Source organism: Diadema setosum, chromosome 9 (assembly GCF_964275005.1).
Source record: "Diadema setosum chromosome 9, eeDiaSeto1, whole genome shotgun sequence".
Classification (NCBI taxonomy): domain Eukaryota; kingdom Metazoa; phylum Echinodermata; class Echinoidea; order Diadematoida; family Diadematidae; genus Diadema; species Diadema setosum.
In genome coordinates this window covers 29,925,403-29,949,879 of record NC_092693.1, presented here as the reverse complement: position 1 = coordinate 29,949,879, position 24,477 = coordinate 29,925,403, and the positions used below count along the sequence as shown (strand labels likewise).

General features: G+C 39.9%; 1 protein-coding gene across 1 annotated transcript in view; it reads left to right on the top strand.

The window, feature by feature from the left end:
* LOC140233292 (hyalin-like) overlaps window positions 1-24,477 on the top strand; it is a 107,026-nt gene that overhangs the window by 11,573 nt on the left and 70,976 nt on the right. Inside the window, exons 5-6 of the mRNA XM_072313401.1 lie at window positions 558-806; window positions 13,553-13,801. Of these exons, the coding sequence (XP_072169502.1) occupies window positions 558-806; window positions 13,553-13,801 (498 nt within the window). The remainder of the gene's footprint in view (window positions 1-557; window positions 807-13,552; window positions 13,802-24,477) is intronic.

Genomic DNA, 24,477 nt, shown 5'->3' with positions numbered 1-24,477 from the left:
GAGTGACCTGATGACCTCATTATCTTGCAATTTTTCATTGATCATGTTTTTAAAAAAAATGAAAATTCATTGTTCATTCATTGCTTATTGGCTTTAAAGAGGAATTCTAGAGCAGTTGACAGTTAGTATGTCAAGAAGGATGAAATTTCTTTTAGCACAATAAAAATTTGATCAAAATCAGATAGAAAATAACGAGGTCATGCATTTTAAAGTTTTGCTAAATTTTCAGGAATCAGTACTTGAACAGTTAACACCTTTTATAAGGATTTTTGTTTTGGATGTCTCAGCCATTTCCAAACCAATTTTTATCAAATTAATGTTGAATTACTCTTGAAATTACATGTTTTTTCATATTCCATGAGACATTTCTCATTATGTTTCCAAAAAATGGTAGAAACCCTAAATTTGGGGTCAACCAGAACTATACATTTCCTTTAACAGCAACTTTGTACTGCATATAGTTCTTTCTAACAGTGGGTTCCACTGAACAGTGTGTCAATGAAATATGTTACTTAAGTCATTGAGTTGGGTTTGTTGTTTATCATTTTCATCTCCAGTGGATACTACTATGCCTACTGTAGACTGTCCCGCCGATACAGCAGTTGGCATCGAGTTAGGTCTCACATCTACTATAGTATTTTTTCCGGCTCCAACGGCGACAGACGACTCAAACGAAGTCAGCATAGCCTCACAAAGTCACAGTCCGGGGGATACTTTTCCAGTTGGCGAAACTCCAGTGACATACATTTTTCAAGATCCTAGTGGAAACCAAGCTACTTGTGTATTTAACGTTATCGTTTTCACAGGTAAGTGTTTTGAATATAACATGTTTTATTACCAAATTGTGATTAATTCTTATGTGATGTTACCATTAGCCACCATTGAAGCTTGCTATAAGCAGGGTCAATTGGTTTGCTTGTTTTTTGATACCCAAAACACCAAAGCCAGTTATTTTATTTTATCTGGTACGGGGCCCCAGACTGTACAGCCCCCAATTGCCCCCTTCGTATGATTTTATTGAAAAATGATTCACGGTGAATTAAACTCTTTTGCAATAGATGTAGTCTGTAGTACACAGGAGTGATACCCAAAACACCAAAGCCAGTTATTTCATGCTGTACTGAGCCCATCAGACAGTAGCCCCAAAAGGGTCCCACCCATACGGTGTTATTCAGCTGAACAGGCTCATGCCTAATTTTTTCTGCGATCCAAGCAGTACTCAACAGAGATACCCAAAACACCAATTGCAAGTTATTTCATCTTGTACGGGGCCCATTACAGCAGCCCACAAATGCCACCTCAAGCCCTGGTCGCAGTACAGCACTCCATGTCTAAATCACGTACAAAAAGTTATGAAAATCTGGTGGATGTGGTCATAAGTGGTAATTTTGTGGTCAATCTTGGTTTGACCGTGCTTTGTACGGGGTATGGCCGTAGGCGGCTGTTCCACTGCTGAAGCACCGAAGCACTGCCTATAAGCACAGCTAACCACGTCCAGCCATTGTGTATGTATGAAGAGGGGTAGGGATTCTACTGCACACACAAATGACGAGTGGACTCTGGTGCTGTAAGGTGACTTGACATTTATTACCACGGCGTACCTCAGCCGATCAAAGCAAGTCAAAAACAGAGCAAACAACCAAACAGCCAAAACAGCCCCTGTATATAAACAGAGCAGACAAATCAAAACACGGTTAGCATCATGGATAGCAACAATCCAACATTTTTCCTTTAACAACTTGTTCAGGATGGCAAACTATCAAACAATTGTATCATATCAATGCTCATAGAATTTTCCTGTCAAATATCTATCTCAGAGCTAGACTGATATTGCATCCCTAGTCTTTCACGATAGGAATATGAAATTACACACATGTTTCTCATATGCATAGTGCAATATTATTATACAATGTAGGATGGCTAAAATATCATGCATTAATGTGAAACATACTCTTAGGAGTGTATAATGCAACTAAGTTTCCATCGCCTTAACTCTTCTAACATCTACCAGTGCCTGTTCAGATCATATCAAAGAAGAACTGCAAAATCTTCTTGAAATAGTGACATACAAACATGCCAAAACAGTCAATGGAATAGATCACTCAATCTTTCCCTTTAACTGGTTAACCGTCACTACAAATGTATGTTATCGACAGACTATGTTACAGTATACAGCTGTATTTCTATTGAATGCAATAGATAACGAATAGGCAGCTAATTACTGCTAAAATGCCTGTCACTGCATATAGTCATTTACAAGTAGTAACATTGTTCTCAGTAACTAGAACAAAACATGTCAGCATATTAGATATCATACACATCCATCTCCTACTTTAATAAAATTTGATCCTGAGTGGTAGCTATACCATGTGTACTTGCAGTCACTTGCTTTGCACCTTGCACAAACAGTAAGCATAACATTGAATTGAACTATCAAAGTGTTCCACTTCTTACTGACTGACAGCCAACTAAGCATAGTTGTGTTATATGACATACAAAAGTGTAAATGTGCACACGAAAAATACAATATACACTACTTGCTATCTGTGTTTGAACTCACCGATCCAAATACTCAATCCAGCTAGAGTACGTACAGGTAGGAGACAACCTCCGGGTTCTTAACCCAGCTAGCACTGATTATGCTGTGACAATAAACATAACAAATGCAATGATTACTTGAGGTGTATACACACATGTCAGTGCATATTGTTCAACTTTAGCTTTTTCCTCTCTATGCCAATATACAACACATATACTACTCTAGACAAAGCCAGAAATATAGTTACATCAAACTATAACAACCTAGAACATGAACTTGACTCTGCTCTAGTCTACACTGCATCTTCTGACACAGCTAGGCTGCATCTCCTTGCCTGAGTGACAGCTCTAAGCTCTAGTGAATTATGCCTGAAATAGCACACTATTGCTTTTTGAACCATTCATCTTTGGTCTGATTACTGCTAGCATCAGTTTTCGATCATCACCTTTTACCTAACTTAGTTACAGCAAAAGAACATAGTATACATCCAAGCAGTCAGGATAGATCTACCATATAACAATCTGACCTGATGCATAAATCATGCCTAATTTGCAGTCTTTGCCTTTGCAGTAATTATTCTCATTGTCTTACACATGGTATGTGCTCTAAAACACAACTGTGATTGTGCATCTAACATTAGTGCAGGCCTGGCGCGCACACACACACACACACACACACACTCCTATCATTATGTACACAAACTTAGGTGTGTGTGTAGAGCAAAGAGTTTCTAAGGCAGGCACAGTTAAACTTTCATGTGTGCATAAGTTTAAAGAGGCTTGCAAAAATGCTACCAAACTTCTTAATTGTCTTTCATAACACCATGAAACACATCAAAAGCTAGAGTTTATTATATTCATGAACACTTACTCATATCAATGACTCGAATCTCTTTCTTACGAGGGTGAAATCCGCCTCAATCTGAGAGCATCATGAGGAACTGATGACAAGACTGCATCATCGCTGTGACCCTAGTTCTAGGACACTCACTGCATAGCCACATGTAGCAGTACATTATGGGATAGATGCGGGTCAGGGTCAAGCTCACATATAATTAGTCTTAATTACCAGACTCTCACATTATTTCATGTACGTGGGAAAATCCATTTGTCAGCGATAAGCCGCTAAACACACGCTATTTCCCGTGATACCAAAGCGTAACGTGCGTCAGATGACCATGCTCTGCCTGTGACAGACTGCTAAACTTTCGCGTCTTACTGCGTTTCCCCAAGTTTTAAAGCAGAATACTAAAGGAAACACATATTTTGTTGGATTATTCCCCCATTTCAAGCTTAGAGCATGTTAAACACAGCATCCTTTAATTCATCCATTAAGAAAATTGCGTTTTGGAGAACGGCTGCTTAGAAAAGTTGTTTCCTGATCTGTGGTTATTTTGGGGGCGTGTCCATGACGTCATGGGTTGAAGGGCAAACCTGGAAGTATCACACCACAGCCTAAGCTTACCTATGTATGCTCTCGATGAGAGCGAGATGTCGAGGCTCGTACCCCGAAATCCCAAGACATTTTTTATCAGAATGTCATAGAAAATGAAATAGAATTGTTTACTGTGAAAGTCTACTGTGAAATCACACATTTCTTCGTTTAAATAGACTCTGTTACGTTATTTAGGCCACAAATACAGAAGTTGTCAGGTCTAGTGCCTGTAGTGGTGCTTCGTAGTCGATCAGTCACATGCATGCGCTCATCACCGGCCGCGTAGGCCTATGTCGCAGTGCAGTAGTCTCCGTGTATCAAAGAGCGGAGAAGTCTGGGCTTCGTACGTCTTTGGTACGTACAATGTACTATATCAGCAGTTCCCATATATTTAGCGAGTCTTTTTTTTCGCGAATCGGGACTTGCCAATAATTTCGCGAGTGCTTAAATTCGTGGTTGTGGAGTACTGGGAGTACACTACGGAAGGGGGAAATATATACGAAAAGAGAGTTAATATTTTCTCGTGTTTTTAAATTCGTAAAAAGCACCAGGTTCGCGAAAATTAAAAAAAAAACCTCGTGACACATTCGGTGTACGTGGATCGCTAATACTAGATACCACGCAATGTGCGGGCATCGGCTATGAAAGTCGAAGTCTTGACTAGGCCGGCCAGCCTATCTGGTAATAAAATAAACAATACAGAGCACTGCGATTTTCATCGATAGTGATAAAACTTTGATAATGAAGTAATGAATGGATCGTGCAGTGAATTTGTGAGGGTACCTAGCTGGATAGAATACTGATGAGCTGTGAACGGGAGTACGGAGTGAGTGTGATGTGATAAGATATGATAATACGTAGCCCGACCAGACGCTGCGCTACCTATAGGGCTAGCGACTGGGCTGTGTTCAGTTAGGCCTACTGCTGCTCTGAAGTACAAGTTCAGGTCAGCACTAAGCTCGATTCATTTTCAGTTCAGAATAAAAACAACTCTAGATTTTGAAGCCTATCTGGCATTGGTCCTGCGTCACCAACATTGTCCCCTGGCCTGCCGTGTGGCAAGGGCTCGTATTGCCAATCTCCACTAAGTCCGTCCGCTTCAACCGGACCGCGCTGGGCCTTCCCCACTAGCTCGCCCGCAGCGTCTCCCTCCTGCGCCCCGCCGTGCGGCTCGTCATCAACATCTATCTCTCCAACTTCACCAGGGTTATCGTCAGTAGTTTCTCATCGCTATCATCACTCGTGTGTACTGTATCACTCAGTTCATCACCGCTTCAACATTCAAATTCCACCAAGAAATCATCCTGATCATCACTGGCCTTAACGTATGATGTCGCGCATTATCGAAAAACAAACTTTCAAAACTTATGCAAATACTCTCTACAACAACTTGTATAATACAATGCATGCACTATGCGCGCGGGGGCCTGCGGCGCTCGAGACCTTGCGTGATTCCCTTCAACCCATGACGTCATCGGCAAAGCCTCGAAATTTACGCTGTGACCTAGATTTCAGGGGGATGACAGGTGTAAATCTTCAATATCCTCTAACTCCACTTCAAAAAGGCCATTTTAAATGATGTAAACGACAAATTGTTCTATGTGTCCCACTCTTTGACTTCATATATCATTTTATTTCTTCAGTATTCCCCTTTAATCACTGCCAGAACACGGATTATCACATACACCGTATGTTTCATGTGTGTATCACGCGTGGTGCACGTCTTAATTGCCACGTGTGCCACCCGTGGTTGTCCGCGGAATAAAATTCTGAGCAGTTCAAAACTTTTTACCACATCTGACGCCGTTCCGATTTTTCCTCGCGTCCTGCTATGTCTATAAATCGACTGTAGCTCGTCTTAAACTTGACATCAACTTGAGCAACATTGTCTGTTTCACGGGAGACCACTTTTTGATGTGTTTTGGCCATGATTAAGCCGTAAAGCGCTGTGTGACCGGGCTTTCACACTTTGTCATTTAATTGAAGTGAGTCATGACTAATTTCTTTGGCAATTTAGGTAGTACACAACAGCTGAGACACCTGGTACCCAAAACACCAAAGCCACTTATTTTGTCCTTGTACAGGGCCCGATGCAGTAGCCCAGAAATGCCATCTCACATGATTTTATTTAGCTGAGGAGAGTTATGACTAATTTCTTGTGCAATTCAAGTAGTACACAACAGCCAAGATACCCAGAACACCAAAGCCAGTTATGTTATCCTGTATGGGGCCCTATGCAGTAGGCCATGAATGTCCCCAATATGATTCTGTGGTGAATAATGGAAGTAGTACACAGCAGAGATGCCCAGAACACCAAAGTCAGTTTCTGTCCTTTATAGGCGTATATCAACACAAGCAGATGTGGCAGTACCGTTCCCTGCTTCTTCTTTTTTTCGAAGATTTGTCATCAAAATCATATACCATGAAGAGTGTTATATGGTGCAAAAAGGCAAGAAAAATCATAACCGGATATCAGAGCCACTCAGCAGTATTGTTAATCTTTAATCATTCATGTCAAATGTTTCACCATACCATGTTCATGTTCACTGTTGATAACATTTGATATAAGTGTACTTTGCTTATCACAGTATAAATTGTATGCATGGACCACATATTGCACTCATGCATGTTGTCATCAACCTTTCGGCTATGCTCAGATTCATACATTCTTCTCCTGTATAAGTTAACACAGACAACACACATTTGATATACAGTATGAATCCATACTTCAGAAGCCAAACAGTTCTTTTTTTTTTCTTCATTCACATATACCCTATTTTGAGCTGCAGAGGAACAGTAATTTTTGAGTACTAAATAACACAGAACTTTTTGATCCAGATTTTTATGCCTCCGCCAACGAAGTGGCCGGAGGCATTATGTTTTCGGGTCGTCCGTCCGTCCCGTTTTGTTTTTGTCGATATCTCAAGAACCGTGTGGTGGTTTTGCATCAAACTTGGTATGAGGGTATATCCTTGGGGGATGATACTTTGTGTGGATTTTAGGGTCACAGGGTCAAAGGTCAAAGGTCACAGGTTATTTTGTGAAAAAAAAATTGAAATTTCATGTTTTTCTCCATATCTCGCAAATGGTTCAAGGTATCTTCATTGAACTTATCATATGCTTGTACCGATGGGCAGTGATTATCTAGGGAAGTTGGGGGTCATGGGTCAAAGGTCAGGGGTCAAAGGTCAAGGTCAACTCCTCAAAATATAACTACTTTCCTTATATTTATGCAATGCCTGAAGGATTTTTTTAAAACTTGATGTATGCATGTATAACCCAATATATATTCTGTGGGAAGTTTCTTGCCAAAAGGTCAAAGGTCAAGTGAAAGTGCTAAATTGCACTTTTTCCTCCATATCTCAAAAATAACTCAAGGTATTGTCATGAAACTTACATATTTATGCATGTTCTACCTAACAGTGATTCTCTTTGGAACTGTGGGGTCAAAGGTCAAAGGCCAGGTTTCGATAATACTATTTTACCATTTCATACTGAAATTATGCTTTTTCTCAATACCTTGAAAATTACTCAATGCATAAACTTGTAAAAGGGTCAAAAGTCAAGTGAAAATCATCAGTTCCCCCAAATACCTGCACTCTGACGTTTTAATCATTCATCCAATTGAACCTAGTTCTAGGAAAGTGAACATTCAGCACATTTGTGGCAAACATGTCATTTTAATATTTTGCCAATTGTGTGAAACTGTCATCACACATTGTCAAGACATTGTACTATAGACCTATTAGGAGAACCATGTATTATGGCGGAGGCATACACCAGTCGCCGTAGCGACATTTCTAGTTTTAAAAACTTTTTGTTTACAATTAATGTGAAACTGACACCTCACTTTATCAAGGCTGTACTACAGACCTATGAGAAAAAAAATCATATGGCAAAGGTGAATCAGTTGCCATAGCAACATATCTAGCATATAATTTTGTTTGTTTCCTATATTTGTGCTGTTTTGTTTATCATAAACAGAGTCGCGTGCTTCATTAATTCTGATTTTGAGGAAACAATTTGTTGCAGTCCTTGTCAACTGTACTTTGTGGTACTTGTATTTTCATGGTAAAAATGAAAGGAATCTATGATTTTCTCCCCATGTGTTTTGTGTGTGTGTGGCAAGGGCAAATGGGAAGAAAATTGTGGATAGAATGCAGAATGTGTAATGTGAAATGAGTCACAGCAGTTACATACATCATGTATCATATTACATTACATTTGAAAAATGTCATTTTTTTTTCTTTCATTCTTTTACTTTTTTCAGTATCATTTACAATTTGTTTGTCTTTGAAATTATGATGGACAGAAGAAAAAGTCCCTTTGAAAATAATAAAATGCAATGTGCATTTTTTTAAACACGGAGGTGTGCAATATAATGCTGATGATATGGTTTTGAACATTGGTGAAACACGTTTTCTTTTTTTTTTATGAATCTGTAAACTTTTAAGTTGTTGTATTAAATAATGACTTGAGTTTGAATGATCATATTGATATTGTTTGTACAAGAATTTATTGTTTTATTGGAATTTTAAATCAACTGAGATATGATTGCGCCAGTATGAGTTGTGTTATTTTATCTGTTACATAATACTGTACCGACGGTGTTCCATACTGTAATATGTTCTGTACACATGTTCGTGCATTTTGCCTGTTGACTCGGTCACGGCCAATAAACACCTAAACACCTTACTTGGATCATCTAATGTTTTGCCTTATTTACTGGCGTGGTGGCAGCGTCGGTTCGAATCCACGGACCATCAATCAACGCTATGTGAAATCCAGAAAAAGGTAGATCCCGCCCGATATATTGGGATTAGGCGTTCACCAGAAATTGCGCGGTGTGATAATCTAGGTAAGGGATACACAGTTTGGAGTTTAGAGTCGTAAGCAGCCACACGCACTGCAATACTCGAAGCATCAACGAAGCGATGCGCGGCCGTGGCCAAGCCCAAACGTGGCGGCGCAGCATCCCAGCAGCGATGCGCTTTCGCCCCCGATACGCCGGAGTTACCAAAGCGCTGGTGCCCGGCTGGCAATACCGTTTCGGATCGAATTGTGACATGCCAAATTGACCACAATGTTCATCGTTTCCCTGCCGTCCTTCAGGGATATTATGACCAGCGCTTGGTCTTGGTCTACTATGACCAGCGCTTGGTCTACTATGACCAAGCGCTGGTGCCCGGCTGGCAATACCGTTTCGGATCGAATTGTGACATGCCAAATTGACCACAATGTTCATCGTTTCCCTGCCGTCCTTCAGGGATATTATGACCAGTCTTTGCACGTGAAGGTTGAACTTCGAAGTGGGTCCACCATAAACATGGTGAGTGAGTAGACTGCCGACAATTTTGGTTTGGATGTTTCCATTGACGACTATGGTTACGAGGATTACATTGACCCTGATTTGTCATTCCGCATACCCCAGTCTGCTATCATAGACCCCACTTCTTTCAAGTTAATTCACAGTGATGTTGAATTATGGTTCGATGGTTTTGTCGTCTCTGATGACGTGATGAGTGACCACCATGAAGATGTAGATCTAGGTATAGATTTTGTTGTGGCTGGTGCTGCCTTTATGGAGCAAAACAACATTTGTGTACGGCCTTCCAGGCGCATGATCTCGTTTCCCAATGGTTGTTTGTTCTCATACAATGACATGCCCACCACAATCGGTGTCAGTGACCGTTAATCCCCTTTGAGTGCCTGTGAGGGAGGGGTCGAATCACTGACAGGAACGCGGTATATGAAGACGATGGGCATATATTTTTGACTGTGTGTGAGGATGATGAGAGCAACCTACATGCACCCGCCTACATGTGAAGACCTGAATGAATGTAACTTCGAATGTACAGGTGATGCCACCACTGATGGTAATGAGCCTGTGTGTGACTATTATGACAATGCATGTGAACATGTACTTGAACCTACATGTGAAGACATGAATGAACCTCATGTCGTTGTGTGTGAAGGTAATGTGAATCAGCCTCTGTTTATGAATGTGTTTCAAGACAATGTAAATGGGTCTGAACATGAGCATAAGACTAATCCTCAACATGATGAAAATGTGAGTAAGATTCCCTATGAAGTTGGAAAAGAGAATGAGAGTGAACATGCACATAAGCTTGTGTGTGAAGGTGATGAGAAGGTGTTGGAGCATGAACTTGGAACTGGTTATTCAGTGAATGTGTTGCATGCAGTAAAGCGGGGACATAGCAAGTCTATTGAAGACAATAAACAGGGTTGTTCAAGTACTTCCACTCATTCAGTTAGGTCAGTACTTCCACGGGAAACTCTATCAGAGTATGACTACAATGGTGAGTGCATCCTGGTGCGTTTGGCAATCAGTTCTCAGTTGGTCAGTATGTCTATGGATAGTGGTTATGATGTTGATTCTATAGCTACACCCCAGACTGAGCCTAGCTCTTGCTCTTCTCGAACTGAGCTTAGATGTACAGTACCTCTGGTTTTCCAGCCACTATGCTTAGCTCTGATGAGCCTGGCTATTCCCCCACTGAGCATAGCTCTGGTCGTACTCCAAGTGTGAAGAGCTTGGGGTTTCCCGCTACCATCTTCCAGCCATTTGACTCCTCACTTTACTCTGGTCCGCCTATGACCGATTCCAGTCCTGTTGTTCACACCAGTGTATACATATCACACAGTGAGTGCCGCAATCAATCCGAAAGCGTGTATGTGTCAGCCCCTGATAATGGTTGCCATGGACTCGCGAACCAGGCTGACATTCCTTATGCCTTGCACCCAGGACTTCACCGGCTCACCAGTCAACATCGCAGCACCGTCAGTCGAGCAGATGTCACGCATTCAAATCAGCATGCCTTCCCTGATAGCAGTGGCTATTACGCTGGTGAACCTCCTGGTGATCCGACAACTGCGAGACCTGCTGTGAGTCCTTACAGTAATGCCGACGATGACTCTGACCAAATCGCCAATCTTGACGTCGACAGCCATCCGTCTCATCTCCATCCACCCCCGGATGGTGTCGGCCCCACCTACTGTGACAGCAGCCTCACCTGGAGTAGGCCCCCCTGGACCTGTGGCCCTCGCCCACCATCTTCCTTCAGTGGAGGAGGTCCTGTCCCCTGTCCCCTGTATGGAACCCGAGGTGTATGCGTCTTCTTTTGTGCGATGGCCCCCGAGTGCCAACCCAATGATCTCCATGCACCTGCCTGTGGCACCGATGGTTTTGCTACCACGGACAGTTAACCCACCCGTGTTCGAGTTCCCCATCCCTCAGCACCCTTGAGTGGAGCCTAGCAGTACCATCCCAACCTCCCTTGTCCTCCTTCACTCCTGGGTAGTTGGCCCTTTTTGGGGTGATTTTACCCTTTCTGTAGTTTTAAGTTACATTCTCCATGCTTTACTTGCATATTTTGTTTAAATGTGTGTGTTTTTATATTGTTGTGGCCACCTGGTTTTGTAATATTGGGTATCGATCAATTTGTTACCACGTCATCACTCATCCACCTGACTCTGATTTATGATTCTGTTTTAATGCATGTATTGTGTATGCCACTGATATATTACCCGGTACATATTTTTCCAATGTATGGGTTTGCATCTGATATAGGGCATCCTTTTGAATTTTTTACTTCTTGAATATTCACAGTTTTAAAGGGCGTGTGTGGATATTATATACATTGTATGGTTATTTATTTCTCAGTCTCAAGTGTAATCATGGATATAGATTATTTTTTTACCCATGTACTATACATTGTAAGTACAATCATAGTTGTTTTATGGATACATCTTCATTAAGGTTCTGTCCTTGTTTTTGTTCAATTATATTCAAGTCCACATTCGTGTGTCAAGATTGTCATGTATAAGCCTTTTCCTTGATTTACAGTAACTGCATTATCCTCACAGCATTGGTGTAGTTTTACTCTAATGTTATTCTTATGTATCCACCACCAGCAAACTGATAAATTATGGACTAGTGTCTAAATAGCATGTACAATGTACAATGCACTTATTTTTCTCTGTGGAAATGTTGATCAGCCCTTTTTGCAAAGCATTCCCATGGGCCTCTTTTTGTATCTTATTATTGTATGTTTCACATTTTCTGATGTGAGGATGCTCCATTTTCATGTATTCCAGTTCTTGGATTGTTCTTTGAGTTCAAAACTAGAGTTTCTGCATTTGATAGGATTTACATATGCAGATTTTTGCACAACTATTTGTGTGATATTTGATTATGTTTACATATTCTGCTCTGCAGACTGATTGGGAATATCTGCATCCGGCCTTTAGGTTATTTGTTATGTTGCCTTGTATTTTATCATGTTATTTCCCTAGTGATATTGTGATATTTCATTCAATAATTTTGCCCCAGCAGTATTTACAGAAAACTGTTACCAAATATCCTTTTTTTCTTCTCATTGGCAGATGGAAAATTGGCTGGTGTGTTAGTTGGTTTAGTTTTATAAGATGTACAAGTAGGCAGATAGCCTTGGCACAATTGTATTTGGGTTAGTAGTTATTTTAAGAAATATTTGTGGCAGTATTCATATACAGTCTCTCAAAACGCACATTATGAGCAACATTCTAGATGTGATGAAGTTCTCAAAACAGAACTTGCTTATAGTTTTTTCATAGTCTGTGAAATGTGTAGATATGTTTAAGGAGGGTCATATTCTTAATTCAAACTAGTTTGAATTAGAATAGTCGTGTATTTGTAGTTACGATGTCATTCGAAACTATAGTGAGAGGATTGTTAGTAATTGTGTTTTTATAACTCATGCTAAGGTCGCAGTATATGGCCCGATAGTGGCTTAATGCTATACTGACGTTATCATAATTTAATGAAATGTTTTTGGCGGATGTTGATCAGTCATGCTGTTTCGTGAAGTTGCCTATCAAGTGTCAGTTTAGAAAAGTTTTATATACTGCTTGTTACCATACTGGCATGAGTTTATTGTAGTTAATTTTGTACTGTGTACATTAATTCTGTAATCAGAGGGGAAAAGAAAGAAGGTGTCACGCCAGTATGAGTTGTGTTATTTTATCTGTTACATAATACTGTAACTGACGGTGTTCCAATTTTTCATTGATCATGTTTGAACAAAAAAAAATGAAAATTCATTGTTCATTCATTGCTTATTGGCTTTAAAGAGGAATTCCAGAGCAGTTGACAGTTGAAAGGATGAAATTTCTTTTAGCATGATAAAAATTTGATCAAAATTAGATAAAAAATAACGAGGTCATGCATTTTAAAGTTTTGCTAAGTTTTCAGGAATCAGTTCTTGAACAGTTAACATCTTTTATAAGGATTTTTTTTGGATGTCTCGACCATTTCCAAACCAATTTTTATCAAATTAATGTTGAATTACTCTTGAAATTACATGTTTTTTCATATTCGATAAGACATTTCTCATTATGTTTCCAAAAAATGGTAGAAACCTTAAATTTGGGGTCAACCAGAACTATACATTTCCTTTAACAGCAACTTTGTACTGCATATAGTTCTTTCTAACAGTGGGTTCCTCTGAACAGTGTGTCAATGAAATATGTTACTTTAGTCATTGAGTTGGGTTTGTTGTTTATCATTTTCATCTCCAGTGGATACTACTATGCCTACTGTAGACTGTCCCGCCAATACAACAGTTGTCATCGAGTTAGGTCTCACATCTACTATGGTATTTTTTCCGGCTCCAACGGCGACAGACGACTCAAACGAAGTCAGCATAGCCTCACAAAGTCACAGTCCGGGGGATACTTTTCCAGTTGGCGAAACTCCAGTGACATATATTTTTCAAGATCCTAGTGGAAACCAAGCTACTTGTGTATTTAACGTTATCGTTTTCACAGGTAAGTGTTTTGAATATAACATGTTTTATTACCAAATTGTGATTAATTCTATGTGATGTTACCATTAGCCACCATTGAAGCTTGCTATAAGCAGGGTCAATTGGTTTGCTTGTTTGCTTGATATCCAAAACACCAAAGCCAGTTATTTTATCTGGTACGGGGCCCCAGACTGTATAGCCCCCAATTGCCCCCTTCGTATGATTTTATTGAAAAACAATTCACAGTGAATTAAACTCTTTTGCAATAGATGTAAAACTGTAGTACACAGGAGTGATACCCAAAACACCAAAGCCAGTTATTTCATGCTGTACTGAGCCCATCAGACAGTAGCCCCAAAAGGGCCCCACCCATACGGTGTTATTCAGCTGAACAGGCTCATGCCTAATTTTTTCTGTGATCCAAGCAGTACTCAACAGAGATACCCAAAACACCAATTGCAAGTTATTTTATCCTGTACGGGGCCCATTACAGCAGCCCACAAATGCCACCTCAAGCCCCGGTCACAGTACAGCACTTCATGTCTAAATCACGTACAAAAAGTTATGAAAATCTGGTGGATGTGGTAGTAAGTGGTAATTTTTTGGTCAATCTTGGTTTGACTGTGCTTTGTACGGGGTATGGCCGTAGGCAGCTGTTCCACTGCTGAAGCACCGAAGCACGCATGTCCTGTCTAAATCCTCTAGCTGTGTAATCCCCCAAAATGAACCCATCATGGCATGTCAAAGGAAAGGCCATCACATGTAATAAAGTGCTTTGACTGCCATTTTTTTTTATCTTTCCTGAACATTTGACATTTTGTAGATACAAGGTCTTATCGCCCCAGCGAAGAAAGTGTCACATGTCTTCTTTGCCGTGTACATGTGAAATGTGTCAGGTGTGATTGAATGAAATTGGTACATGCCTGGTCAATAGTTGCAGATAATAGTTGTAAGTGCGGATGAAATGGCCCCAATGTAAATGGTACTTTGCATGTGCATATGATTCTTTGTTGCAATGGGTCACATATACATATACCGGTACCAGGTTCACATAAGGAGCAGGTTGAAATAAAACTGGATGACTCGCTTTTGTTTGAGAAAATATGTAAGCATGTAGAGGGATTATGCATATTTTCTCAAAATAAGAGAAACAAATGGAATGCATGGTCATATACATGTAACATGTATTCTTTACAATGTACATGTACGTGTAAGATGTGTCCTGTAAGATTTGACGAATCTGTGCCTGCCTGATGTGTACAAGCTGTAGGGTCAAAATTTTAGATTTAAATGAAATTGCCCTATTTACGGACATTCCTCAGTTAAAGTGAAGTCCATGTCATTTTCTTCAAACTTTCCATACCGTAACTTTGACCCATCTGAAGCCCAAATATGTAAATACCATAGGTTCATGTGCTCGTTTTTCTTTTTTCACATTTTTGCTACTTTCTTTTTAATAGGCCAGCTCTGATAACATAAGTGCTTGTTTTTGAGGTGGCGAAGTCCCCTGCAGCACACTGCTACATCGTACGTACTTGTCACACCCCGCAGCTCACTCTCATAGCGTGCATGCATGTGCAGTGTACTAGGCATCCGCAGCATGCAGCCACCTCACATCTCGCGCAGTGACAGTACGCTGCACTGCATCAACCAATCAGCTCGCTGGATCGAAGCAGCATGGGAAAGTCCATTCATTGCGCAAGCGCAAATCAGTTTTTCTTAGAATATGACGTCATTATTCTTGTTTGCTGCTCCCGTACAATTTGAGATTTCTTACAAGATACCTCATTTATTTTCACTTGTAACTTCAAAAATATGTCTTTGGCAAAGCGAACACCACCCTTCTAACGTCCGCCCATGTCTAATGAATATGTATGTCAAGTTTCATGAATATCAAGTGGTGTGACCAGATGTGTCTTGAAATAATCGGAGGGTAGTTTTCCGAGACAGCGAAACATGAAATGTTGAATAACTTCAAAAGTTTTCAATCGTTTCTAGTGAGTTTTCGTATGTAGATAGAAATAATGATTTTGCATTGATACTGAAAGTGTGAGCGATTTTGGTCAATGTATAGCAGAGATAGGAGAAGGTGAAATTTTGGTGAAAATGAGAACGCCCGATTCGCACTGCCTCGATGACAGTTGAAAATTCAAAACGTTTCGTGGGTTTCGGGGGAGTTAATTATAGTCGTCCTCTGCAACTGTGTTGATGAACAGATAGTGAACTACATGTACATGTCACAAAATAGAGCTATGGATTGAAAATGGAAACAGCTCAGTTCCACTTCCAAGCTTTATTTCCTGATTCCGTCGATCAGCGTTGTGCTACCATGACCATGTATACTGTACTTATAGTATGCGGCTCGGACCGCTGAACTTTGCGTAGTATGTACAGATTAGAACGCGTACAGTCGGCACACGAGCCGAGAGAGGCTGCCCAGCGCGGCCGCAGTGGGGAGCTGTCGGGTATCCGTACATACCACACTCCAGCTCGATCTACTCGCAGCTGCTCAGGTAGTTCAGCTCATCACTTGTGCGTGCCCTTCTACATGTACGCTCTTAAATTGTTACGTCACTGCCAACCTGCGCAATGAGGATGCGCACAAACACAACTGAGATACACATACCAGTATCTCAGTATCTGTAAAGAAAGCAGTGTTGAAGGCATTATAGTGTTTCAGTTATGTGTTAATGTTTGCATGGCATAATTCATATGCAATAATTGCAGTTGTTGTGTTTGCCTTTGAAATTCCAGTTTTCACGGAATGTAACACTGAATGAGTACCAAGGTAACAGAGTGTACGAGGAGTACAAACAACAGAAAGAGTGACAGAATAGAAGGAATTACATACATGCATTGTTACCAGGTGGAATGAAGGATAGGGAAAGAAACAGAGAGAGAGAGAGAGGAAGGTGTTTCTGATTGCGATCCCTAATAAAGTACATTGCGACATTCCCGTAAAAACATTTGTCTGCCTGGAATTCTTGCGATCGACCACAACTACACTTACACCCCCCCCCCCACCCCTGTAAGGAATCTTTACAGATTTTGTCAAGAACCAGAAGTTAAGCTAATATAATGAAGAGTCAGTATATTAATGACTGTTGTTTCATAGTTTGATCATGGGAGAATCTGGGTTCCCCGCCCTTGGGACCCAAGGAAGTGGAGCAGGATGGGCGTGGGGTCCAAATGCGGGCCTAAATTTTCATCTTCTTGCTGAAAACAACATAATAGATTTTCACCAAACTTGGCAAGTATGGCATTTCTAGGGGGATAAGAAGACCTCAAAGTGTTTGAATGGGCACCATGCTTTCCTTGGGGGCTGCAGGGGTCCAAACCTCCTAAAGTAATGAATATTAAATCTTTTTTTCTCTCTAGAATCAAAAGTGATGGGGCTTTAAGTCTTTTTTTTTCAAACTACATAATCCAACATTCTATAAAGCACAGTGTACTTGGCAGGTATTTTTACCAGTGTGATTGAATATATGTACGTAGATGGACACCATGCCCCCAACTCTCAAAGCTACCCCCACCATAAGTTTCCAAGGTTCTCAGGTAAGAGTCTGCAAGAATGCATGGAAGGTGAACTTGCGATAATCAGGTGAGCGCGAGGCCCCCGGGTCTCTTGTTTGGTTGCTGTAAAAGTGGAAATTTTTACACATTTTGCGTAACCAGAATCTAGTGCACAAAAATAAAAGCATACAAATATTTTTGCTTGCCACATATGTGACCCTGCACCTCAAAACAAACAAAAAGTCGCCAGACATGAATTTTTATTTAAGACCATATTCTGAAATAGCAGACTTTAAGCTTTAAAATGATGTGTAACTCCAATCAAATGGACTCTCCTAACCTAGCTAAATACTGGAAAGAAAGCACAAACTCAGGAAAAGTGTGAACTGAGAAAAGAGGCTCTGAAGTACAGTGTCTATTCAAGCACTTAATCTTTACCAAACCGTGCTGGCTGTGCGATGAATGGGACAAAAAACAGGAAGAAAACCACCAGAGTAACAACAATGAAGGGATTATCAGATTAAATTGAAATTAAGCATGCCTCATTAACACATTCTGTCAATAATTAATGCCAACTTTCAAATCAGTAGCCCTATCCTTTCAAAAGTTATTAGAGTTGAAAGTGAAGAGTGTGGACATGGTTTTTCAGAAATGAAAAAGGGATTCTAAGGACTCACCTAATCACACTATTCTACCAAAAATGTTCGAGATAAACTGCTAAAAAAACACACTTTCTTGCCCGTGTTATGATACCAAATTTTAGCATAATGTAAAAGAAGACCCGCTCTTTCAGAAAATATGAAAAAGTCAAGTTCGGCTAGGTTGACAAATTTCACTTATTTTCAGTCCTCACGCAAAATCAGTGTGTGCGACTTTATGTTCGTTTTGAGGTGCACGGTCACATATATGTTCCATTGTTGATGTCCCACGGAATTAAAAAAATATGCAAAACTCATCTTAACCCGTTCAATACTGAATTCTTAAATCCCCATAGACCTAAAACACACAGGTCACCAGGTTCCCGTAGGGAACGGGTTAACCAGCCAAGTGCAAAAAGTAGTAGCGTGAAATATCTACTTTTATAGTATGTCAGAAAGAGTGGGCGAGCAGATTCTGCCCCCTCCCAGAGATCTCTGCAGTCAGTGGTGTAATTGTGACAAAATTGGCATACATGTCGTAAGACATGGCGTTCGATTTTTTTTGACTTATCAGTTTCCAGTGACATGCTGTAATGAGAATGAGCGTGGCTTCTTAAAACTGTGTGCAGACATTGCAAATTTAGTATTAAAATTCTATCTCACTAAATTTAAAGAAAGTCAAGAAGCCTCATAAAGAGGCCTTTTCACATACAGAACCATTGCACCAAATGTCAGGGGGGAGGGGTTTAGGGTTAAATATATTTATAGTAACTTTGATTCATGTAGGCCTTCAACAATTAATTAAATACATGTATATCTGTATACACATGACTGTAATATTAAATGAATTGGTGCTCTGATTTAGAAGAGAAAAGAGGAAAAGATCCAGGTGAAAGCAATGGGATAAGATCACACACACACACACACACACACAAACATGGACACATGTATAAAGAAATATATTTGTTTTTTTTTTTAATGTTTTTACTTGGGTGTCATTTTCTTCCATTGCACAAACTCAAGAAGTTATATTGAAATATATAGATAGGAAAAGAGAGAAAGCAAATTATTACATCATTTTTTTGTTTAGTTTTTATATTAAAGTAGTAAGTGTTAAATCCCACCATTATAATTGCTCATACAACAAAAAAATAAAAAAAGTGAAATATATTCTTATTGACTCTTCCAAGATGTGTATGTCATGTATGTTACAAGGAAACATGAAAGGATTGAAAACACTGACTGAAAATTAATTCTTACAACAGTTGAAAAAAAACAGGGTGAAATTTCGGGTTCTTCTAAATTTAGTTTATACTACTCCACCAATGCAGAACTGTTAATGGGATATGAACAGAAATGCATTTTTGTTTTCTGACTTGCCTGCCAAGACTTGTACAAATGTGATTCAAGCAACTTTTAAACATATATGTCACTGATAAAAGAGGGCATTCATATAATTATATAATATACAATGTATCCAAAGAACTCCTTTCTTCAACAGATATCTTTTATATAAACTGTGCCACAGCATGTCATACAAAATGTCAGCTACATGATGATGTTTTGTCTACAGGAGTTGCAAGGGTTCGTTCCAGACAAACTTAAGATCATAAAGGTGAGATTTCATCATATTTCATTTTTTCTTCTTTCAGAGGATACAACACCACCCGTACTAACTTGTCCAGATATAACCAGAACTGTTGAGCTGGGAGTTACAGGTACCCAAGTGACATGGACTGGGCCAACTGCTGCTGATGCCTCTGGTGTGGCTATTCTTGTGTCACGCAGCAGTGATCCTGGCACTTTTTTCTTTGTGGGAACTACTGATGTGACCTACACCTTTGCTGATAGCAGCGGAAACACAGCCAACTGCACCTTCAGAGTTACAGTTGTTACAGGTATGATTTCATCCTGTGGAATGGTAGCTTAGTATATTTTTTGGGAACTCCTTTCTTCAACAGATATCTTTTATATACAGTGCCGACCGCGGGAAACGTCACGAAAACCCCTAGGGCAAATGCGGGAAGCCCTTTCGTCCGGGCGTACTAGGTAATACGCGGGCGTTTGGACGCGTACAGACGAGGGAAGTCGCCCGCACTTTCACGCTCGTCTAAACACCCGCATTTGCCCGAGCGCTCCAGCGCGGAATTAATGATATGAAAATCAAACTCTCCCGTCAACCATCGGCTACATGAAGGAAATTAGCTGAAATCGATCCGCGAAAATCTTTTGAAAAGTATCAGTAATTTGCCGGATGTTTGCTTTTACGTTCGAAAGTAAAATAATAACCATAACATTCAGCTCCCGAATATGCTAAAGCAAATGTCCAATGATCCCTTTGACGTTTGGAAATGAATAACAATAATACTCCGTACGATGATTAAATAAATGTCGGATGTTTGCTTTTACTTTCGGAAGTAAATAGCAATAATATTCATCTCCGGAAGATGCTAAAATAAATGTCGGATCTTTGCTTTGACGTTCGGAAATGAATAACAATAATATTCAACTCTGTACGATGATAAAAATAAATGCCGGATGTTTGCTTTTACGTTCAAAAGTAAATAACAATAACATTCAGCTCCGGAAGATGCTAAAATAAATGTCGAATGATCCCTTTGATGTTCGGAAATTAATAACACTAATATTCAACTCCGTATGATGATTAAACAGATGTCGGGTGTTTGCTTTTACTTTCGAAAGTAAATAGCAATAACATTTGGCTCCGGAAGATGCCCAGAAAATGGCAGATGATTGCTTTTTACGTTTGGAGGTGAATAGCAGTAACAGTCTGCTCCATATAATAAAATAAATGTCGGATATTTGCTATTACATTTCGAAATGACGAACAGTAACATTCAGCTGCGTTTGATGGTAAAGTAAATGTCTGATGTCTGCCTTGACGTTCATAATGAAAAACAGTAACATTCGGCTCCGTACGATGCTAAAATGATTGTCGGATGTTTGCTTTTAAATTTGGAAATGAATAACGGTAATGTTCTGCTCCGAACGATGCTAAGATAAATAACAGATTGTTGCTTTTACATTTGGAAATGATTAACGGTATCAATCGGCTCAGTTAGATGCTAAAATAAATAGCGGATGTTTGCTTTCACGTTTGGAAATGAAAAAGGATAACATTCAGCTCCGTAAGATGCTAAAATGAATGTCGGTTGTTTGCTTTAACATTTGAAAATGATTAACTGTAACATTCGGCTCCGTAAGGTGTCAAAATACTAGTAAATGTTGGATGATTGCTTTTGCGATCAGAAATGAATAACGGTAACTTTAGCCTCTTTACAATGCTAAAACAAATGTCGGATAAATCAGATAATTTTGCTTAACATTCGACGTCGTGCGATACCAAGTTGATTACATAAACCTTCGACACTTCGTTGCTGCTCAATTTTATTTGATCTCGACATTATGGACGCTATACCTATTTGATTTAATTGTCCTTATTTTATCAACCTTCGACATCAGCCGCTACTTTATAGTTTTCTCGATCACTAACGTCGGACGGTATGACCTAATCAACTTTGGACATTGGTCGCTATTTAATAATTTCATCAACCTTACACATCGGTAGCTATTATTCCGATGTTCGTTATTCCGAAGGCTCTCTAGTCCGAAGATTCGTTATTCAGAAGGTATATTGTTCCGTTAATTTCATTTTCGGATTCATGAATCTTCAGAATAACGAACCTTCGGAATAACGCCACAAACGTTCGAATTAACGAACCTGTAGGTTTAGGGAATTTGTGTGTTTCGAATTTAACGACCCTTCGGAATTACGAACCTTCGGAATATTACGAACAGCACCCATCCGATTATCAACCTTCGACATCGATCGCTGCTTACTGATTTTATCAACCTTCGACGTCGACCGTAAATAACGTATTTGATTGACACTTTCGACGTCGATCGCTGCACATTAGATTGGCAAACCGTCGAAGTGTCGATCGCTGCCTATTTATTTACTGGTTCCCCAATTTCTGACTTAGTTACTGATTTGATCTACCTTCAACATCGGTCGGTCATTATATTGTAAGTGGCCACTTATTGTCTCGAGCTTGATATTTCCCAATGGCGTCCACGTCTACACACACACATGAAAAGAAAGAAAAAGATCTGAGTCTTAAAGGTCTAACGAGGCGTGAAAGTCCTTGTGTGATGCTTTTAATTGTGTCATTCACAATAGTGTCACGGTCCCTAAGATGGATGAAAGAGGCGCAGATCTTAAGAAGCCACTTGAGTTGAAGTTTAACACCGTCTGTCTATTCTTAAAGTACACGATTTGTAGGGAAAAAAGAAAAAGACAAAGAGAGGGAGAAAACAAAGAAAACGTAGGAGAGAGAGAAGGGTATGGCGAAACCACCAGAGTGGCATTATGTAATCAACAAAGCTGCGTTTAACTTCACTCGAGTCCCCGAGAAGTGGTACTACACGTGCATGCATAATGTTTATCTTGGATACATGTACTGTAGGTACCCTTCTCTCCTTTCATGATAAATTGTTTATACGTATCACATAACTATGTCAATGCATGTTTACGTCGCAATTTGTCCAATCGGGGTTTTCCCTCTTTAAGGAGTGCTTGCTTTCCAAGAAAAAAAAAAAAAAAGAAGGATGAAATCAATGATTATGAGCAAAACTGAATGCATTTAAGCAGCGGAATCGCGCTACATCAATAGCACTCCAAAATCTTCGAGTGATCCCGGAGGTCACTCCGAGTGAAAATGAACATTTTCACTCAAAATTCACTCCAAATTCACTCTAAATTGACTCCGTTTTAAATGTATCCACCCCTTCAAGTGTGAATGTTTTCATTTTTTTTTTTAGAGAGAGAGAGAGAGAGTAGGCCTACTGTGCATTGGAATACGAATCTCTGCTGTGCAGCGATATTATGATCGCTATAAAAACGATCAGTTCGATGAGCAAAGCACGTGCTTGCCCTGCCAGCAGTGAGTGCGCCATGTGGTTCCAACATACTCATCTTGTGTGCCCAGCGTGTTTTTATCACAGAACTCTTGTGTGTAGAGTTCTGTCGTTTTTACGTTATGGTCAATTCATGACGTGTGAGTGCTTCGACTTGACGCCTGTGAGATTGACAGGTGCCGTTTACGAGAATAAAAACTGTCAGTAGTGACTATCAATCCCAAAATCAGTTTCTATATAATAATCAGACTAATTACTTAAATGTAGAGTTACATGTAGTTACATGTATTTCGAATGACAATGCGCACATCCCCTTTATCATCACACTTTTGATACGGCGGACAGAAGGCCGTTAAATTTCATTGTTCTCAATGATTCGATACAGTCATAGCTTTTAAAAGGTCCAATTAAACAAATTGGATATGAAATCACGGTTACAGCTCGTTATTCCGAAGGTTCGTTAGTAAGGTTCTTTAGTCCGAAGGTTTGTTAATCCGAAAATGAAATAAGGTTCGTTATTCCGAAGGTTCGTTAATCCGAAAATGAAACAAAGCTCGACTTACTTCGAAGGTTCGTTACGGACCCTATATCATTTCGGATCCTATATCATTTCGGATCAACGAACCTTCGAGATAACGAACCCTATTTCATTTTCGGATTAACGAACCTTCGGAATGACGAACCCTATGTCATTTTTGGATTAACGAACCTTCGAAATAACGCCGCAAATGTTCGAATTAACGAACCTTTTTTTCTTTTTCGGATTAACGAACCTCTATGGTTTAGGGAATTTATGTGTTTCGGATAAACGAACCTTCGGAATAACGAACCTTCGGAATAACGAACAGCACCCGAAATCACGTCTTTATCTTGTTAAGATATAAGACAAAAAAAGGGTCCCTCAGTTCACGAACTTGCGATGTTTCTTTATTGCGTGTGTTTCTAGCTTGTGTTTGGCACTCACGGAATGAATGCGCGTGCAGTATATGGTAGGCTACATACTCGTGCTCTTGTTGTTGCTGAACATTTCCCCTTCACAGTGATTGTGTGGCATGATCGTTGAGTATGTTCAGATGGTGTTAGTGCGTTGATTAAAATGTTACCACAATAGATGCACGTGTGCTATAACAACGATCTGAGGTCTTTGCTCCGCGCTGCTTTCTTGTTTACAAACACTGAATCTTGGTGAACTTAATTCACTATCGTCCCCATGCTAACATGCAAAAGAAGAAAACGCTTTTGTTCTTGTTTATGTGTACCATGCAGTGAACAGAAGGTAGACCTGTAAACTGTGCCGCTAGGCCCTAGCTGTAGTTAGCACTTTGACGGATTGTCACTGCTCGTCTACTATTCGAAGCGAAATGAAAATCAAAGTAGAGATCTCGTGCTGTATACTTTCTCGTACTGTGTACTATGCAATTTGTGGTAGTACTTGTCAACGCTGTGTTTTTGGCTCAAACTTTTCTCTCTCAAACTTACTTGGTTACGCAGGGGCGGATCCAGGGAGGACCGCAACCGGCGCCCGCCCTCCCCTTTTATTTTTATTTTTTTTTGTTGAAACAAAAGAAATGTAAAAAAAAAAAAAAAAAAAAAAATGGGGGAGGGGTGC